This window comes from Pagrus pagrus, assembly GCF_965226575.1.
Source record: "Pagrus pagrus genome assembly, chromosome: 15".
Lineage (NCBI taxonomy): Eukaryota > Metazoa > Chordata > Actinopteri > Spariformes > Sparidae > Pagrus > Pagrus pagrus.
The window spans coordinates 11,679,279-11,695,229 of record NC_140199.1 but is presented as its reverse complement, the minus strand read 5'-3'; the positions used below and the strand labels follow the sequence as shown (position 1 = coordinate 11,695,229).

The 15,951-nt window shown below is 39.5% G+C and overlaps 2 protein-coding genes across 3 annotated transcripts in view; both read left to right on the top strand.

Annotated features, from left to right (window-relative positions):
- The first annotated feature begins 169 nt into the window (after positions 1-169).
- Positions 170-4,320, top strand: mrpl57 (mitochondrial ribosomal protein L57). Its single transcript, XM_084374977.1, has 2 exons — positions 170-320; positions 3,718-4,320. Exon 2 carries the CDS (start codon positions 3,733-3,735, stop codon positions 4,042-4,044), a length of 312 nt encoding a protein of 103 aa, XP_084231103.1. The 5' UTR covers positions 170-320; positions 3,718-3,732; the 3' UTR covers positions 4,045-4,320.
- A 2,790-nt stretch (positions 4,321-7,110) lies between these two features.
- The window catches only part of kcnh1a (potassium voltage-gated channel, subfamily H (eag-related), member 1a), a 44,552-nt gene continuing 35,711 nt past the window's right edge, over positions 7,111-15,951 (top strand). The window contains exons 1-3 of one of the 2 annotated variants that reach the window (XM_084375853.1): positions 7,111-7,358; positions 11,779-11,805; positions 13,805-13,928. In XM_084375853.1, the coding sequence (XP_084231979.1) occupies positions 7,286-7,358; positions 11,779-11,805; positions 13,805-13,928 (224 nt within the window). In that variant the 5' untranslated portion in view covers positions 7,111-7,285. The remainder of the gene's footprint in view (positions 7,359-11,778; positions 11,806-13,804; positions 13,929-15,951) is intronic. The other variant, XM_084375854.1, reaches the window with a different exon arrangement.

The following is a 15,951-nucleotide window of genomic DNA, read 5'->3' as shown; positions in this document are numbered from 1 at the left end:
ACAACAACAACAATGTAAACAGGAAGTCCTAGTTCAACGTATGAAGCGTATTAGACCCAATTTAATACGTTATTTCGAGTGGAATAAGTTATTTTAAAGCATCTGCCCTACTTTTTAATGATAAGTTACTAAGTGCGAGAAACGCGAACTAGAGCATGTTTGAGCCGTCTCCTACACCGTAGTTAACCCGGAAGTACTATCAGTGACCCCCTTGCCGCTTCTCACATTTCTGTAGTGGTGTTTTTCATTATAAAATCTCTGATTCTGGGCTTTCTTGTCGTCGGAAAAGGGAGCAACGTTTGTCATAGTTAGGAAGTGAGGTAAGGATAAAAAGCATGGCTTACAGATTCACGTCCGCGCTGAATATCACGATGCCCTTTCTAAGCTGCCCTTGGTCGGAAAACGTTCAGCTACGGCTAAGCTAGCTGCACATTGCACGTTAACTAATAATACATCCATGGTTAACGGCTAATGTTAGCAAACACAAGTTAGCCTTCTGCTAACACTTCCACTATCACAGTAGTTTTGGGGTCATATGCAGATTTCGGACGAAAAGAAAATTAAACTTTTGCTACGGGGAGACGATAATGCTGACACCTAATGATATAGGTAGTTTTAGATATGTTTGAGAGGCGTTGATTCAACTTATTGATCATTTCGGAGGCTGTAGTAACATTGCGATACACAGAATTACAATACTATACTCCAGTGTATGTCCATTATTTCAGTCCTGACATCTTTATTTGAAAGTGAACAATATGTAGGCATATTGTCTGAAAAATGGATACTATGATATTTTTGCAAAACCCAAGATTTTCTTCCTGCTCAATCAGTTTGCCAATTTGCAGGAAAAGCACAGGTGTAATTAATAAACCTAAGGCTGTGATTGTTTATGCACCAGCTCCAGACACCTTAATGAACCTGTTCCATTATTGTTATTATTATTATTATTATTATTATTATGCACACCTGTGCTTCACCTGCTATGGAAAGTCAAAGTGTGTTATCAGTGCTTGCTATTTGCCCGCTTACTTACAAACTTATTTGGTTATGATTATTTTAGTGTCTACAGGTGTGTTTTCCATGCAATGACAGTTGACCTTTTAAAGTACAATAACTTTTTTGGGTCACTTAAGGGGCAATGGAGAAACATCTGAACACAACACTGGCATTATTATGGCTATGTAACCTGATTTGCGGAAGTTGTTGGCAAACAGTGGCTCATTTACACCTCCAGCAGACATGGAGAAACATTTATTATGAGTCATATTTTCAGCCACCTGGTGAATCCAACTTTAATATTCACGCTCCCTAAAGCTCTGTGTTGGTCACCAATAACTCCTGGAGTAAATATTTGGCTCTCTAGCTGCTAAATGGTCCACTATGTTCACCAGCTAGTCCTTACTTTGTCTGTTTGCTGTTTGGTGGTGCACAGGTAGTGTACAGGTCTTTTTTTTTAGAGCTTACTTTGATAAAAACAGCTGCTTTCAGCGGCTGAACAGGACACATTGAGAGTGACCCAAAAAATTAAAATTGCAGGTCATAAAATAAGCAAGCAGTTCCTAATACATGTCGTCATGCAACTCCCTGTTAATGAAAAACTATTGCAATATACACTGAAACACTTTTGACTCAATAACCGTCCTAACCCTGGAGCGATAAAGTTGTTGACATGATGTCATTGTCATGCACTGCTGTAAAGTCGTCATAATTCATGACGCAACAGTATGCTAAAGTTCAGCAATTGGTTAACCACTCAATGCAGGTGGTAATACAATTTATATCCTCATGAGGTAGAGATTTGTATTTGTTTTTTTCTTTCTTGTCAGTTTGTTTTAAATTCCATGAAGTTTTTATTTAACCTACTGTATATCATCTGACTTGCCAGACACACAATTTCCAAAACAGGGCTGACGGAGCCCGTTTTTGTTTGACCCGCAGATTATTGAATGGGTCAAATTCCCTTCTGGTAATTAAAGGAAGGTTTCTTTACACCCCTCCACACTGAAGATCCACCCACACAGGTGTTTTCACTCAGCTGGGCTGATTAGACCTCTTCTCAAAGCTGTGTGGACTGTGCAGACTGTATATGATCAACATCTTAGTTACTTAAACCTTTATCCCTTTAAAGGTGCAGATCAACATTTGCACCTCTTTTTGTATAAATGTATCCTTCTCTGCTGAGGCTGTTGGAGCAATGCAGATCGAGTCACGGACGTCTGTTGCTTCTCTTTCTCCATCGTTTCCTGTCATTTATCTACTGCTGCCATCTGATAGGCATAGAAGAACTTTCACCTCAAATTGTGACTCTTGCTATTCACCTCTCACTCAGAAGGAGAGGTGCTGCTTGACTGCAGGTCAATGACAATAAAATGTCAAATAAACATTTTATTGGCATGCTGTTATTTGCAGATAGCTATTCTCGATCCCATGGTTTATGCTTACAAACCTGCCCACATTATTTCCCATCTCACGACACCTCTGATCTCATCTTTACTTGGACTTTGGTTACTTTGCAAAGCAGCTCTGCTCACATTCAACCTAAGCAGACTTTGAATCAGCCAGTTAACAAGACGCACCTGTGTGGGTGTCCATGGCCTTATAAAGGCTTTTTAAAGACATTTTCATGTGTTACAGTAGGGAAGTTACAACTGTTAACGATAAGCTTTAGGATGGCTGAATCCCATGTAGCTGCACCAGTTACTGAGACAAAAAAATGTAACTTCTGTGTGTGAAAATTACCTTGATAGGAGCTGGATAATTTCCATTTTTGCCCTCAGCTTACTGGAACGGAAATCAAGCGATTTAGCCGTGTGGCTTCTCTAGATTTTACAAATGTTATCTGACCGAAAGGATTACATTCTGATTGCCATTTCACAGGGATTATGGTGCTTAAATAAATGTATCTACCATTTTACGGCTGCTCTTTTCACAAAAGCTGCATTTACATGGAGCCTAATATTCCAATTTTAATCCGTTGAAAAGCCTGAACAGAATAGATATGCTCCATATGAACACCTCAATCAGAATACGCAGGCCTAAACAAAATAAATTTCAGTCGGTTGCAGAGAATTAGACCTTTTCATAAACCAATCAAAATGAAATTGCCCCATGTAAACAATATAACCTGATTATTTTCTCGCTGTGTTCTCTCTTCACATGCCCACGGTCTTGACGTGAAGAGATAACAGCTTCTTAGGTGAACTGGTTTATTGTGGAGATTTTTTAATACCAACTCTCATAGAAATGAACATAGACTACGACAGATATCCATCTTCAGGACAGGGTGCCGAATAAACGAGCCAAAAATATCAGACGAGGAGGAGAAATACATGACGCAACATTACTTTTTGCATGTCCGACAGCCGTACTGGTTAAATTTGTTGTTGCGTGTAAACACCAGACTCTTAATCTAATCCCATGTAAACAGTTGACCTGAAATCTTCAGTCGGAATAATGAAATATTGTCCATGTAAACGTAGCTAGTGTAAGCCTTTTTTTCGACCGATTTACATGTGCATGGTTTGACCACTGTATCAAATTAGCGCTCTTATTAGGGATAACACCCTTTCTGCCAATTAAAATTTCTGCTGTAAAATATTCTGTACTGTTTTTGTGTGGTTGTTATGGCGATATAACAAGTACACAATAGCTGTATTGAGCATCTATTTCTGTCATCCGTGCTCACAGATCTTTTGAACTGTTTTTCTTTTTCAGAAATAACGGGCCACCATGTTCCTCACCCTAACCCTGTTGCGGAAAGGCATCCCTGGGAAGCAGTGGATTGGAAAGCATCGGCGTCCACGACAAATTACCTGGCAGATGAAACGCAACACGCTGAATCATCTGGAGCGCGAGGCTGAGAACGAATACTGGATCAGCCGGCCGTACATGACGGCGGAGCAGGAGTGCGGCCACGCAGCCGAGCGCAGAGCTGAGAACTGGCACAAGATTAAGGAGGCAAAATTTGTAAAATTCCCTGAACACAAACGCATCACAGATCACCTGAGTCATCTCAATATCACCAAGACGTGGTCGAGTTAATGTGAACGGAGGGACGACACGCAAAGACTCTTTATAATGTAAAAATATAACATGATGTGTGCAAAAAAAAAAGCGCTCTGTTTCATTTTGTGTATTCATGTGAAGCAGGACTGAAAATCTGCCATGAAAAGTGGTCAGCCGAGTCAACAATAGTCCTTTTTTAACAAATCTGTAAACTGCTTGTGGTTCTGTGTCACCGACTGAGCCACAGTGCAACTTGACTGTAATTGCTCCACATTCAGTGCTGCTGCTTTGGATAAAAACAGCTTAACATTCTCTCATCTGTGGGTCCTTATTTTAGTGCTCATTAACAAAATACACTTTCAAGTCGAGAAAAACAGGCTTCCCACTGGTTATAAATTCTCTATAATTATATGAACTGCTCAAGTGTAGACCATGAGGGAAATGTTGGAGGAATTATATAAACTGTCTGGGGAGTTTTGGGGGAAATTATGTAATTTTGCCAAGGGTTAATTTCACCGTAATAAAGCTAAATGCACTCTACAGGTTTACATTTCATGTATTAGAGAGGACTGTGACTCTCAGTGAGCCCGACTGTAGCAGGAATGAAAGTGTTTAATCCCTTTAAACCTTTGAAGTTAGAAAAACCAGGGAGGAATACAATTCAAGTTCATGGAATTCTTCTCACTTCATGAAGGATTCTCTTAAGGTTTCATATTTTTTGTGGGGAGCCTTGTGACTCTGTTAAGTCTAATGTTTTCTGCTTGGAAAAATAGGCTGTACTGACATTATCATACCTGGTGCTCCGTGAGAATCTGGTGACTCAGCATTGGACATTGTGCAGTAGTTCAACCCCCACATGAAAGAGACTTAATCAACGACTTGTCTGATAAGTTATTGCCATTACATACCCTTTATCACTCCTGCACAAATGCATCACTAGAGGAAGGGCCAGCAGGTGCTCATTAACACGGTCACCTGCACCTGACTTTTGTAGCCTTATAAGGATCGAAGGAAGTTATTAAAAACACCGACTCAGAAGGCCTCTGACCTTGAATGGAGTCATGTACACTGGGCTGTTTTGTCTTTTAATGGTAACACTTTAAACCCTCCATATTTAGCATTTATTAGCAGTAGAGTATACACATCATGATTGATTTAGGAAACAGTGATGTAGTCATAAGCACATAGAAGAATATTTTAAGTGTTAACCAAAGGTGTCTAAAAGTTGTTTTGAGAAATTGTCATTCATTATCTGTATAAACACCAGAGGTGATAACACTGAAACAAAAAAGGGGACATGGAATTAGGCAAAAAATATATATACAAACCTAGACTATAACACACCGAATAAAGACAAAATACAGCATAAGAAGACCATATATTAGATAATTACATATGGGGACAAAAATACAGTATAAACAATATTCATGTCTGAAAATGAATCATGTTTTATCACATGAAGTGCACGAAACCCACAACCAAAATAGTTATACATGCTGTTATATTAACACCCCTGAGGGTCTCTGAAACCTACTTTCAGGTGGAATTTAAACCATTATTTAAATGTCTATATACTGCCCGTGAATGCTAAACCAAAACTATTAAAAGCAATGTGGTGTGGTGCCAAGCATGAACCAGTGTGTCCATCTACTTACTGGCTCAGTTATTTGTTACCTTTTTAATTGGTCGAACATAAAACTGCAATATTCAGAGCTTCTCCGCAGCACACAGAGCCCTGCTGGTTTCCATAGTAGCCAGTCTGATTCACACCTGTGAGAACAGGTGGATAAACTGAGAGGAAGGAAAAGCAGCAAACCACTTGTGTGAGAAACCTTTCCTTTGACCTTTGTGCTGTCCATTTGTTTAATTTTAATGGAAATGATGCCAACAGAAGCGTTATTTGAGATCCGTCTTCGTACGAGCACTGCAGGGTTGAAAATAATTGAACAGGATTAATGAGCTGGTCGGGTAAATGCTGTCGGGGAAAGGGGCGATTCTACTGCAGCTGTTAAAGCGGGAAAAAAAGATCCACATGCCTCGGTATTGCTGCTCCTCTGGGACACCCATTTCAGGAACCTGACTCTAAGCGATTAATCCATGAAAAACTAACTAACCACAACCCTCCAGGGTGGACTGCAGGAAGCTTTCCCAAATGTTTTCAACCCAAAATAAACTGTTTGACACAGCCCTCTGTTTTAATCTGCTAAATATTACAAGCCTGGGTTCTTGTTTAAATTGTGTCAGCACACTCCACTACATTATTTGATAAATGTAGTTACTCAAGTACTGTTTATATAGGTGACTTTGACTGTGAAGTGATATTTTAACACTATCTTTACTTCTCTTTAAGCATTGAAACCACTCACTCCATGGAGAGACGCATACTGCCCATTTATACAAACTGGGCCTTCAAACTAGTGGTCAGGACTTCGCTAAGTTTGTGATGTCACAACTACACTTGCAGCACACCCGTGGTTACACAAATACCCAGGTATGACAATACTCGGATCTTCCGTGTGGTGCGGCCCATGGAGCCTGCGAACTAGAGGCTAACCTCCGGTTTAGCGCCCAGCTAACTTGAATGGGGATAAAATAATTTAATCGTACTAGACTTTCCAAATTTTATTGGACCAAATGGCTCTAGTTATGACAGACATTTTTTGAGCCGCCGTGCATCACCTGATGATATAATCACACAGTTTGGCCACTACGAAAACTTGCTTCAAAGCCTGCCGCTCTTCCTGGGGGCTTGGGGGCGCTGCCTTCTCAGGCCTGTGAGAGCTGACCAATCAGAGCCGACGGCAGCCTTAAAGAGACAGGCACAAAAACGAATAGAGGTGCTGCAGCAATGGATAGTATGAGAAAAATAATGTGTTTTGAGCATTAAAGCATGTAAACATGTCAGTAAAGTAGCAGAACAGTCAATTACTCCAGTGAAGTCCCTTGTACTGGAGCTTGCAGGCATTATTTTGTCCAGCAGATGGCGCCGAGGTCCTGTTTGTGCTGCATGTGGAGGAGCAGAGCCTCGGCCCCTCCTGTGCGCTGCGCCCATGCGTTGTTTTTTTTTCCTTCTTTCGCCTCCTGGATGATGAGGTGCGTGTCTCACCAAAGAGGCGCCAACGCACCGCACCGGGCTGAGGGGGAGGCAGCTAATCAGCAGACCAGACAAACAAGAAAACCTCTCCAAGACGTGCACGCAGAGCCGGAGAGAGCATGAAGACGAGCGGCGGATGGAGGAGTGAAGATTCACCTGCAGACGCCTGAGTGAAGCGGCAGGATGGCGGGGGGCCGGAGGGGACTTGTGGCCCCTCAGAACACTTTTCTGGAGAATATTGTCAGACGGTCGAACGGTAAGGATGAGGACTGAGATGGTGCGTTCAAGTGAAAGATTCACAACATTAAAACTAAAATTCAGCCTGTCTTAGGAGGCAGGTTAGGCGACGTAACCTGTCTGAAAAAGCCAGTCAACTAATTTACGATTAGAAACAAATACTGGAGGCTAATTAGTGGTGAAGCTCTGGGTGTTAACGTGCATTAAAAAGTTCGTTTTGTTGTGCACATTTTTATTTTGTGGTGTAATGATTTTCAAAATGACTGAAGCTCCTGTTCCCTGCAGGAGTGTGTGGAGAGACAGCAGGTTACATTTACTACTGATTGCATAAGGTCACTGGAAGTCTTAATTGAAAAATGTCATGGACCATGAAGGTCTCCTCTGGATTATTGTGGTGTCTGCTGTCTTCATGCCAGTAAATTATAAATATTCTGAGTAAAATATGTGTCAGAGATGAATATGATCTCTTTATATCATCCCCCCTTACGTTACAGATTGTGTTGAAATTGAACTATCAGGCTTTTGTTGCTGTTGTCTTAGTTTTTAAAAATTAACCTGAATACGTCTGGATAACCTCATTAAGACTACTGCCTACAATTCTTTGCTTTGCATCTTTAATTTTGTGGATAGCAACAACACTAATGCAACATTAAGCCCTCACCATCTACCACCAAATTACCATCAGCAGAGTACTGCTGTGGTAAAGTGGGTTAAAATTAGGGATTCGCTATATGGATTTGTCATAACCTTTAATTACTTTCTCCTTATGACCAAAACCAATAAGATAACGGATGATTTCACATTATCCTAACCTGTGGTTTATGCACACCTGAGGGTAACAAGGTGAGCGAAGATGGATGATTTAATATTTCACAGTTTTAATCAGATTTGTTGCGTTCAAACTCTCTGAACCCTTCTTCTGAAACGCTGCACGGCTCTACCCAGGTGCAGCAGTTTAAAGAATAAGTTCACCCAGAAATGAAAATTCAGTCATTATGTACTCACCCCCATGCTGATGGAAAGTCAGGTGAGGTTTTGTCATCCACAAAACATTTCTGGAACTTCACAGCGAAACAGTGCTGCAGCATCCTCCTAAACAACTGAAGTAGATGGGGACTTGTTTTAAAATGTATAAAACAACCACGGAAAAACATAAAATGGCCTCATAATGCTTGTCAGAATGGATTTGAAAAGATGTTATTTACACTGTTGAGGTGTGGTCGAGCTTGTGCACCCAATTCAGACGCTAACGCTTTTAGCTTAGCAGCTACGGCAAAGCTTTTGTGTTTAAAAGAGTTTAAATAACGTCTCTTCACATCAAATTGGGATCACATTTCTTCTGGGGACTTGGATTACGCCAGATGTGCTGTATGGAGGCATTTTATGTTTTTCTTCTGTGTTTTCTTACATTTAGTCAGTTAGTTAAATTTAGGAGAATGCAAAAAACACAGTTTTGCTGTTTTGTGGACTAGGAATCGTCACCCGACTTTCAATCAGTATGGAGGTGAGAAGATAATGACTGAATTTTCATTTTTTGGTGAACTTTCACTTGGTATTATTGATTCTATTTATATAATTTATAATTTATCCCTAATTAAAATGTGTCTTGACTGTCATGGTTTTCATCCAACCTTGCCTAAAACTCTTGACACACATTGACAGACCTCTCATTTTAAAAAACATATTCATTATCTTATTAATGATGAGGTCCTCCTCTAAAATGTGAATATTTTAGTATATTTTCTCTTGCATGCTTATTAGTTTTTTAAAAAGTAGTCTATAACTAGTTGTGTGAAGACAGTAAGTCACAATAGGGAGCTGGATCTTACCAAACTCTGATGGAAGTCTTACAGTATTTTTGGACATGGTTGTCAGTAATGGTTTGGCCTTTCTGGATTATTAGAATCAATATGAAGTGACAGGACTGACTGGAGAGTTATGACACTAGACAGCTAGCTGTGAAACACAACCAGTAGCTTTGTGTGAGTCTGTCACAAGGCACATTTGGAGACAAAACTAAAATCACGCCAGCTAATTGGCTTGAGCTATAATTGCTTCTTTTTAAAATGAGGTTTGGTTTGAGTTTGGTTTGGGGTTTTTTCAATCACTCATGGTCAGTTCTCCCAGCTGTGTGCCAAACCAATGTGTGTGTCTGTGTATGCACTCGTTGGGCCTCACTGTCAGTCTGCCCCTGTTGCACATGTCTACATTAAAATGTGTTATGACAAGAGGGAACAACTTGTTCAGAAAGGGTGAATGCGTCTCTCCAGAGCGAGGCTTTCTTTAGATGAACTGCGTGAGGATCTGGCTCCCTAAGGTGTGTAATATCTTTAAAAGTAGGAAAATCCACCCTTTAAGAACAAAAGCACATGCATATGTTTTTTCTTATGACCTTGGGCGGTCCATGGATTAGCGAGCAGTAAATCTCTCTGAGGCTTGAAACAAAAGAGCCAAGACTATAATCTGTGGATGCCACTGAGAAGCTGTGGAGTGACTTGTGAGAGACACAGAGGTGGGTGGGCGTTCACAAACAATGAGATTATTCCTTTTTGTGACTTTAGTCAGTCACTTTTTCACTTGTCACAGCAGGAAATGCTCAAGAGCAAGTGAAAACGAGTGTCAGTAAATAATGCCAGTAAGCAAACATGGACAATATTAGGGACCTGGAACTAAAACGCTTATGAAATCCAGCCGGTGTGCTCAATATATATATATTATATAGGCATCTTGGACCACTTATTTGACGCCTAGGACCCCCTGAAATCCTCATTCACATTTTCGTTGAGTCTCAAAATTAAGCTTGTTATATCCTGTAAAGTTTATTCAGATGTTGAAGTGTTTAGAAATGAGGAGTGATGAAGAAAATGTTGGCAGCTGAAGATACAGTAAGTTAATCTTTCTGGTGAAGCCACTTCTAGCATTAAGCATTTTAAACCTTCAATAAGCACAAAATTGACATATTATCACCTCTTAAGTTGTTATGGCGAACTTTTTAGCAAACACTTGCTTATTTACACATCCAGCATTTACCAAGCAAAAAAGTCATTCAGTTGCAGTCGTGTTTCTGGCCTACGGGTGAATTCAAGTCCGTACTCACTCTCTTTGGCTCTGTTTTTGGTCTCCACCAATTCCTATATAAAATTTCTATTTTGATGCAAAATGCTTCACTGTGGTCACCGTGTGTCAGCCTTTTGGTGCTGAGCAGGAAGTGTACAGTGGGTTTTTAGAGCCATTTCACTGAAAACAGCTGCCAGCTGTAGCTGAAAACAGCACTATGAGCGCAGTGAGAGTGAACTAAAACAGTAAAGTTGCAGGACGGACAACTGAACAACGAGCAGAAACTCACCTTAAAGCTCTGTGAGCCGAGGAGAGCTGCTGACAATTCCCAAGAGCGACCCGTTGCATTGTTTTCACATTGTCATATGTTATTATATAAAATTATAAATCATAACCACTTTAAAGACCAGTAGCCCAAGCTGGTCCACGCAAAATACAGATACAGTCCTTCTGAACCCTTCCTTATTTTTCCATGTTATATAGGATGTGTAACTGTGTGCTCTTGAGTATCTACATGAACTGGTTGATATAAGCCCTTCAAAATAAATGGATCTATACGTTTCTATAGGTCTATAGATATACTATATGGAGAAGTGTAATGGACCACTTGATTAATCTTATTTAATGCACCTGTGCTTACTGTTCTTGCTATGATGTTTCTGTAATGAAAAATGCTACACTTGATTACAGGTTGTACTGTCAACTTTGCAGATCTCCGGAGATTTTTTTTAGCTTTGTAGAGCTCAATATTTTGCTTGTAGAGCACATTTAATGTATTGTTCAGTCTTACTGTTGTCATCAGCCAAATTTCCGGCAGCTGATAAACCTACTGTACGCTGTCGCTACCTGCCCAACACACGTTATCATGGATCCCACTGCTTTTCTTGCTTTAACCCGCCCTACTCTGCCTCTGATTGGCTCATCTTGATCTTCTCAACCTAACCCTAACCAATCTCACTCCTCATGCCTAAACTCGACCATCCAACTAACAAAGTCAACCAATCAGAGGCAGAGAAGGGTGGGGCTTAGCAAGAATAGCAGACGGACAAAGCTAGCCACTCATGTCAAGTGTAGAACGCTATCTACTGTATATTAGCAGGAAAAGAGACAAACATTTCTCTCTTAGATTAGCTGTTACACTTAACTAAATCTTAACCTTCTGTCTGAGGTCTTTGATAAATAAGACAATAAGTTGCCTAAAGAAACTGTCATGTTTTAGCCAATAGCGTCCGTTCATGTCAGAGCAACACGGCGAGGTGTTGCTGTTGTAACCACCTGTGTCTCTTTTGCTTGACACGTCCCATCTTTTCTTTTTGTCTGACATTCAACAGGTGTTTTTCACTGTAATCTGTTAACCTTCTTTTTCTTTTCAAAAATTTCAGTTTGGACACTGTCACATAGACAGACAGGTACTATAAAGTTTAGTTTGGTGTGCTGCTTATGTTTTCCTTACAGTATCTTTCTCTTTGTAACGTACCACTAAATGTTCTATACCAAATGCTGTTAATTTACAAAGCACCAATTAAACATGTTGAGATTTTTATGAAAAAAAAATTGCTGCAGTACAGCAGTGAATCGATAAATCCAGGGCTAATTAATCAATCACTGAGCTTCTTTAACCGCAAGATTAACATTCATCTGATCATTGTAAAATAACACGTTGGCATGGAACGTCTCATTCATCGTATTCTCTTTTCAGTTGGCATTTCAATGTGTTTTGTTTTGATGTGATCAAAGAAATGTTTTTTTTGTTTTCGTTTGTGTGTGCTCATTTGTGGTCTAAAAATAGCATTTCTGTTTCTGTTTTGTGCCAGGTGTTTTTAATTCTTCTCCTCTTTCACCCCTGTGTCATCACATTGTTGTGTCTGTGTGCGTAGCAGGAGGGGGGTTGAGATGTGTCACACAGATTTGTATTTTTTTGAGGCTGCATCCCCAGTTATTACTTCTCTTGTTCCATCTAAACCCATTACATCGGCTCCTTTTGACAAAAATTGTGGACAGATTTTAGATTTACACTTTTATGTCAAAAGTTTGAAATATCTTTACTGCCTCAGCACAAAACTGTGCTTTTGCTTTCTTTTTTTTATAATTTAGCAAACAATACATTTTTTTGTGCATATTGATTTTTAGTTTTTATACAATGTCAAACTGCAGAAGCGGATGTGCAAATAAGTAATCACATCTAGTTTGTCTTGACGTCTTTCACAAAGTATGTTATTAAAATACTATTATGGTATTTTTCCCTTACAAATCAAGGGCAAAATCGATGGCCTTTAATTGTTGTAACCATAATATAAATTGACGTAGCCATAACTTTATCCAGGAAAAATTCAGCGTATTTTTCCATGATTAATAGGACACAGTGCTATCGTTTACATGTTTTATTAAAAAGCTGCCTGTTAAAATGAAAAATAAAGAAAGAACAGACATTCTCCCTTAATTTAACGTATTATGACCCATTATGACACTGAGTAACAGTATGTAAATGTTAATTATAAAACTGAGGTTTTATAATATGTTGGACACAAAATAGGTCATTAAAATAAACATCAACTCTATTATATGTAGGTTTACTAACAATGTGTTCATGAATAAGTCTTGCCTGGAGGCCCTGCCAACATTTGAATATGCAAAATAAGCCATACGAGAATTAATGTACTGCGTTTTCCATGACATTTAAAAAATCGTCGACGGCAGTTATTTATATTCGTAGACCGCATTTGGCAATAAAGAGCACTTTATCATGATAATCACCATTTGTAAACACAAGCACTCACTGTTTTCCCCTCCAGATCCCTCAGAAACGCCTGTTACTCAGCACACAAAAACACAACACGAGGTACAAATTTCTGCTGATGAGCAATTATGAATTAAAAACAAAAAAGTTGAGGGAGAAGATATTTGGATGTTTTCTACACAAGGAACGATTTTGTGTTTGGCTCACATTTTCTCTGTGCTTGCCCCGAGTGGAGTGTGTAATGGGCCGTAGACCATCATGGACCCTAATGAAAATCTTTAAAGTGTCTACAAAGTAGCTCTTAAAGGCAGGATCACCCAATCTTTTTAATGATAGGGGAAACATTACAAGACAAACACATTTTTAAAGAAAAAACATTTTTAAGTAAACATAGAGGGCGTATGTGAATGTTAAATCTTATTCATTGTTAAATTGCCATGGTGAAGGGATAACCTTCTGTCACATAAAAAAAATAATTTATTTTTGCCCTTATTCTTTCTGTGTCTAACTGTTACTTCCTTTCTCAGTCCAACAAATCCTTGACTTTCATTTAAAACGTCATATGCCTCAACCCTTTCCCAGCCCAAACTATACTTTAAGCATTTGTATATTGTCGTGTACTGCAGTCCCTCAAGTTATCTGCCGCGTTCTTTCCTTTTACTCTCAAACAGACACCAACTTTGTCCTGGGAAACGCTCAGATCGTGGACTGGCCCATCGTCTACAGCAACGATGGCTTCTGCAAGCTGTCGGGGTACCACAGAGCAGAGGTGATGCAGAAAAGCAGCACCTGCAGGTAGGCAAAGACCATCTGTGTGTCTTAATGTGACTTTTTGTGTAAATCCAAAGAATAATTTGACAGCTATTTTGCTGTATAAGATAAGCATGATTAGGCAGTGACATTACAAGAACTTGTTACAGCTACAGCTATCTTGTTAATCTGGATGAGCTTGGCTGGCACAGCGAAAATAATCATGCTGTTGCCGTACAGTTAGAGAGAGGGTGACTTTCTTTACAAGCTTTGTTTTAATGCCATAAGTGCCTCCAGGAAAAACAGAAAAAGGTTTGTAGAGCTCTCATTTCTGAATTTTGTTTTGTAGTTGTGCCGCTTTAAAAGCTATTTTCAATCCCATGTGTCTGTTTGTGTGTATTTCTATTTACACCTCCTTCCACCAGGCAGAGCAACCTTATTTTGAGATTAATCCGAGGTAGTGATTGACTGTAGTCGTTCTCTTTGCTGCTGTTTGTGCTCATATTTATTCTTTCGGACTTTCTATAAGACATTATGTCTTCTTTTTACTGAAAAGGAAACAGTGGGCTGTGCTTCAGATCATCACTACATACCCTCATGTGTTTTCAGATTCTTTTGCATAATTTCTTAACAATTATCGGGATCAAAGGAGGAGTTAATGCTGCAGAAACATTTAATGATCATTTTTAAAACCAAATAGGGGAACTTCTGGTTCGGGGCAACAGCTGCAATAATACGGCTATTGAATCAATGTGTTGTGGTTAAAGGTCCCTTCCACACATGTATTAAAGCTTACATAAAAATTCCCTAATGTGTTTCTGATTTAGTTTCTGCTGGAAAAAAAGTCTAATTATCACATTAAAATCTTCAAAAAGTGTCTAGTGTCAAACTATGCATGTATGTGATTCTACACAGTGAAGCTCAAACATTCAACTGTAGGAACAAGAAGAAAAACTTCGAGATTCAAGGGACTTAAAGATCAGAGCTATGTTAGCAGCTGTGTGAGGCTGTACAAACAAATGTCAGCATGCTTACAATGTAAGTGCTAACATGCTGATCTTGAGAAGGTTCATTATCTTATACTATGTTTAGACTCACTTGGGGTGTATATAAACCTGCTAAAAAATATGCAATTGACCCCTTTCCTATTGCCAGGAAACAAGTTTGCTTCTTCAGTCTCTCTTTCAAACACAGCACCAACTAAATGATGTTCGAAACCAACGTGGTACCAAATGACATGTCAAGCAACCAGGTGCACTTACAAGCTTGTACGAAACAACAGTATAACTAAGCCTACATTATGCATGACAGCAGCGCGTTTACAGGCGGGTTAATAACAGAGAACATCTCTCTCTCTTTCCCCGTGTTTCTCTGCAGAGCATGTGCAAATGTCAGCAGAAGGGAGGTGTAGTGTGTGGGCAGTAGTTAATTTATGACGGATGGTGTTATTTATTCTCTTAGACGGATACAAAGAAATACAAGTAAAAAAATGCTAAAATGGGTCTCCAGGTGGTCGTTAATATATCTGGGTGGCCCGCAGAAGTAAAGTCTATGTGTGGGAAACACTTAATCCTAAAGGGGGGACATGAATGTGCATACGAAGTTTAATGGCAATCCAATAACTGTCGAGACATTTCACAAATGTCAACCTCCGCTTGACATTGCAGGAAAAGTCAGGCTATTGACAAAGTATTCAGGATTCATCTTCTGAGGACCTTGAATGTCTGGACCAAATTTTATGGCAATTCATATTTCAGTCTAGACCAAAGCCATTCTGCTAGCAAGTCTGAGCTTTAAGGAACCACTTAACTTTCGATTTTCACTTTATGAAAGTGTGGATACATGTAAGGTTCCTCCACAGGGTCAATACTGACCGAATGAGGAGTACAGTTTTGTAGTTCTCATGGGCCTTTCTTTATATTAGACCCAACTGTGAGGCAACGTTGGATCGACTGCCTCCCTTCAGCAGAGCATCTTAGCAGAGGAAGTTAAAATCAGTGAATGAGAATGCCACTCACTGTATGGTATTCCCGTTATTTAAGACAGGTCAGAAGATTTTTTTTTTCTC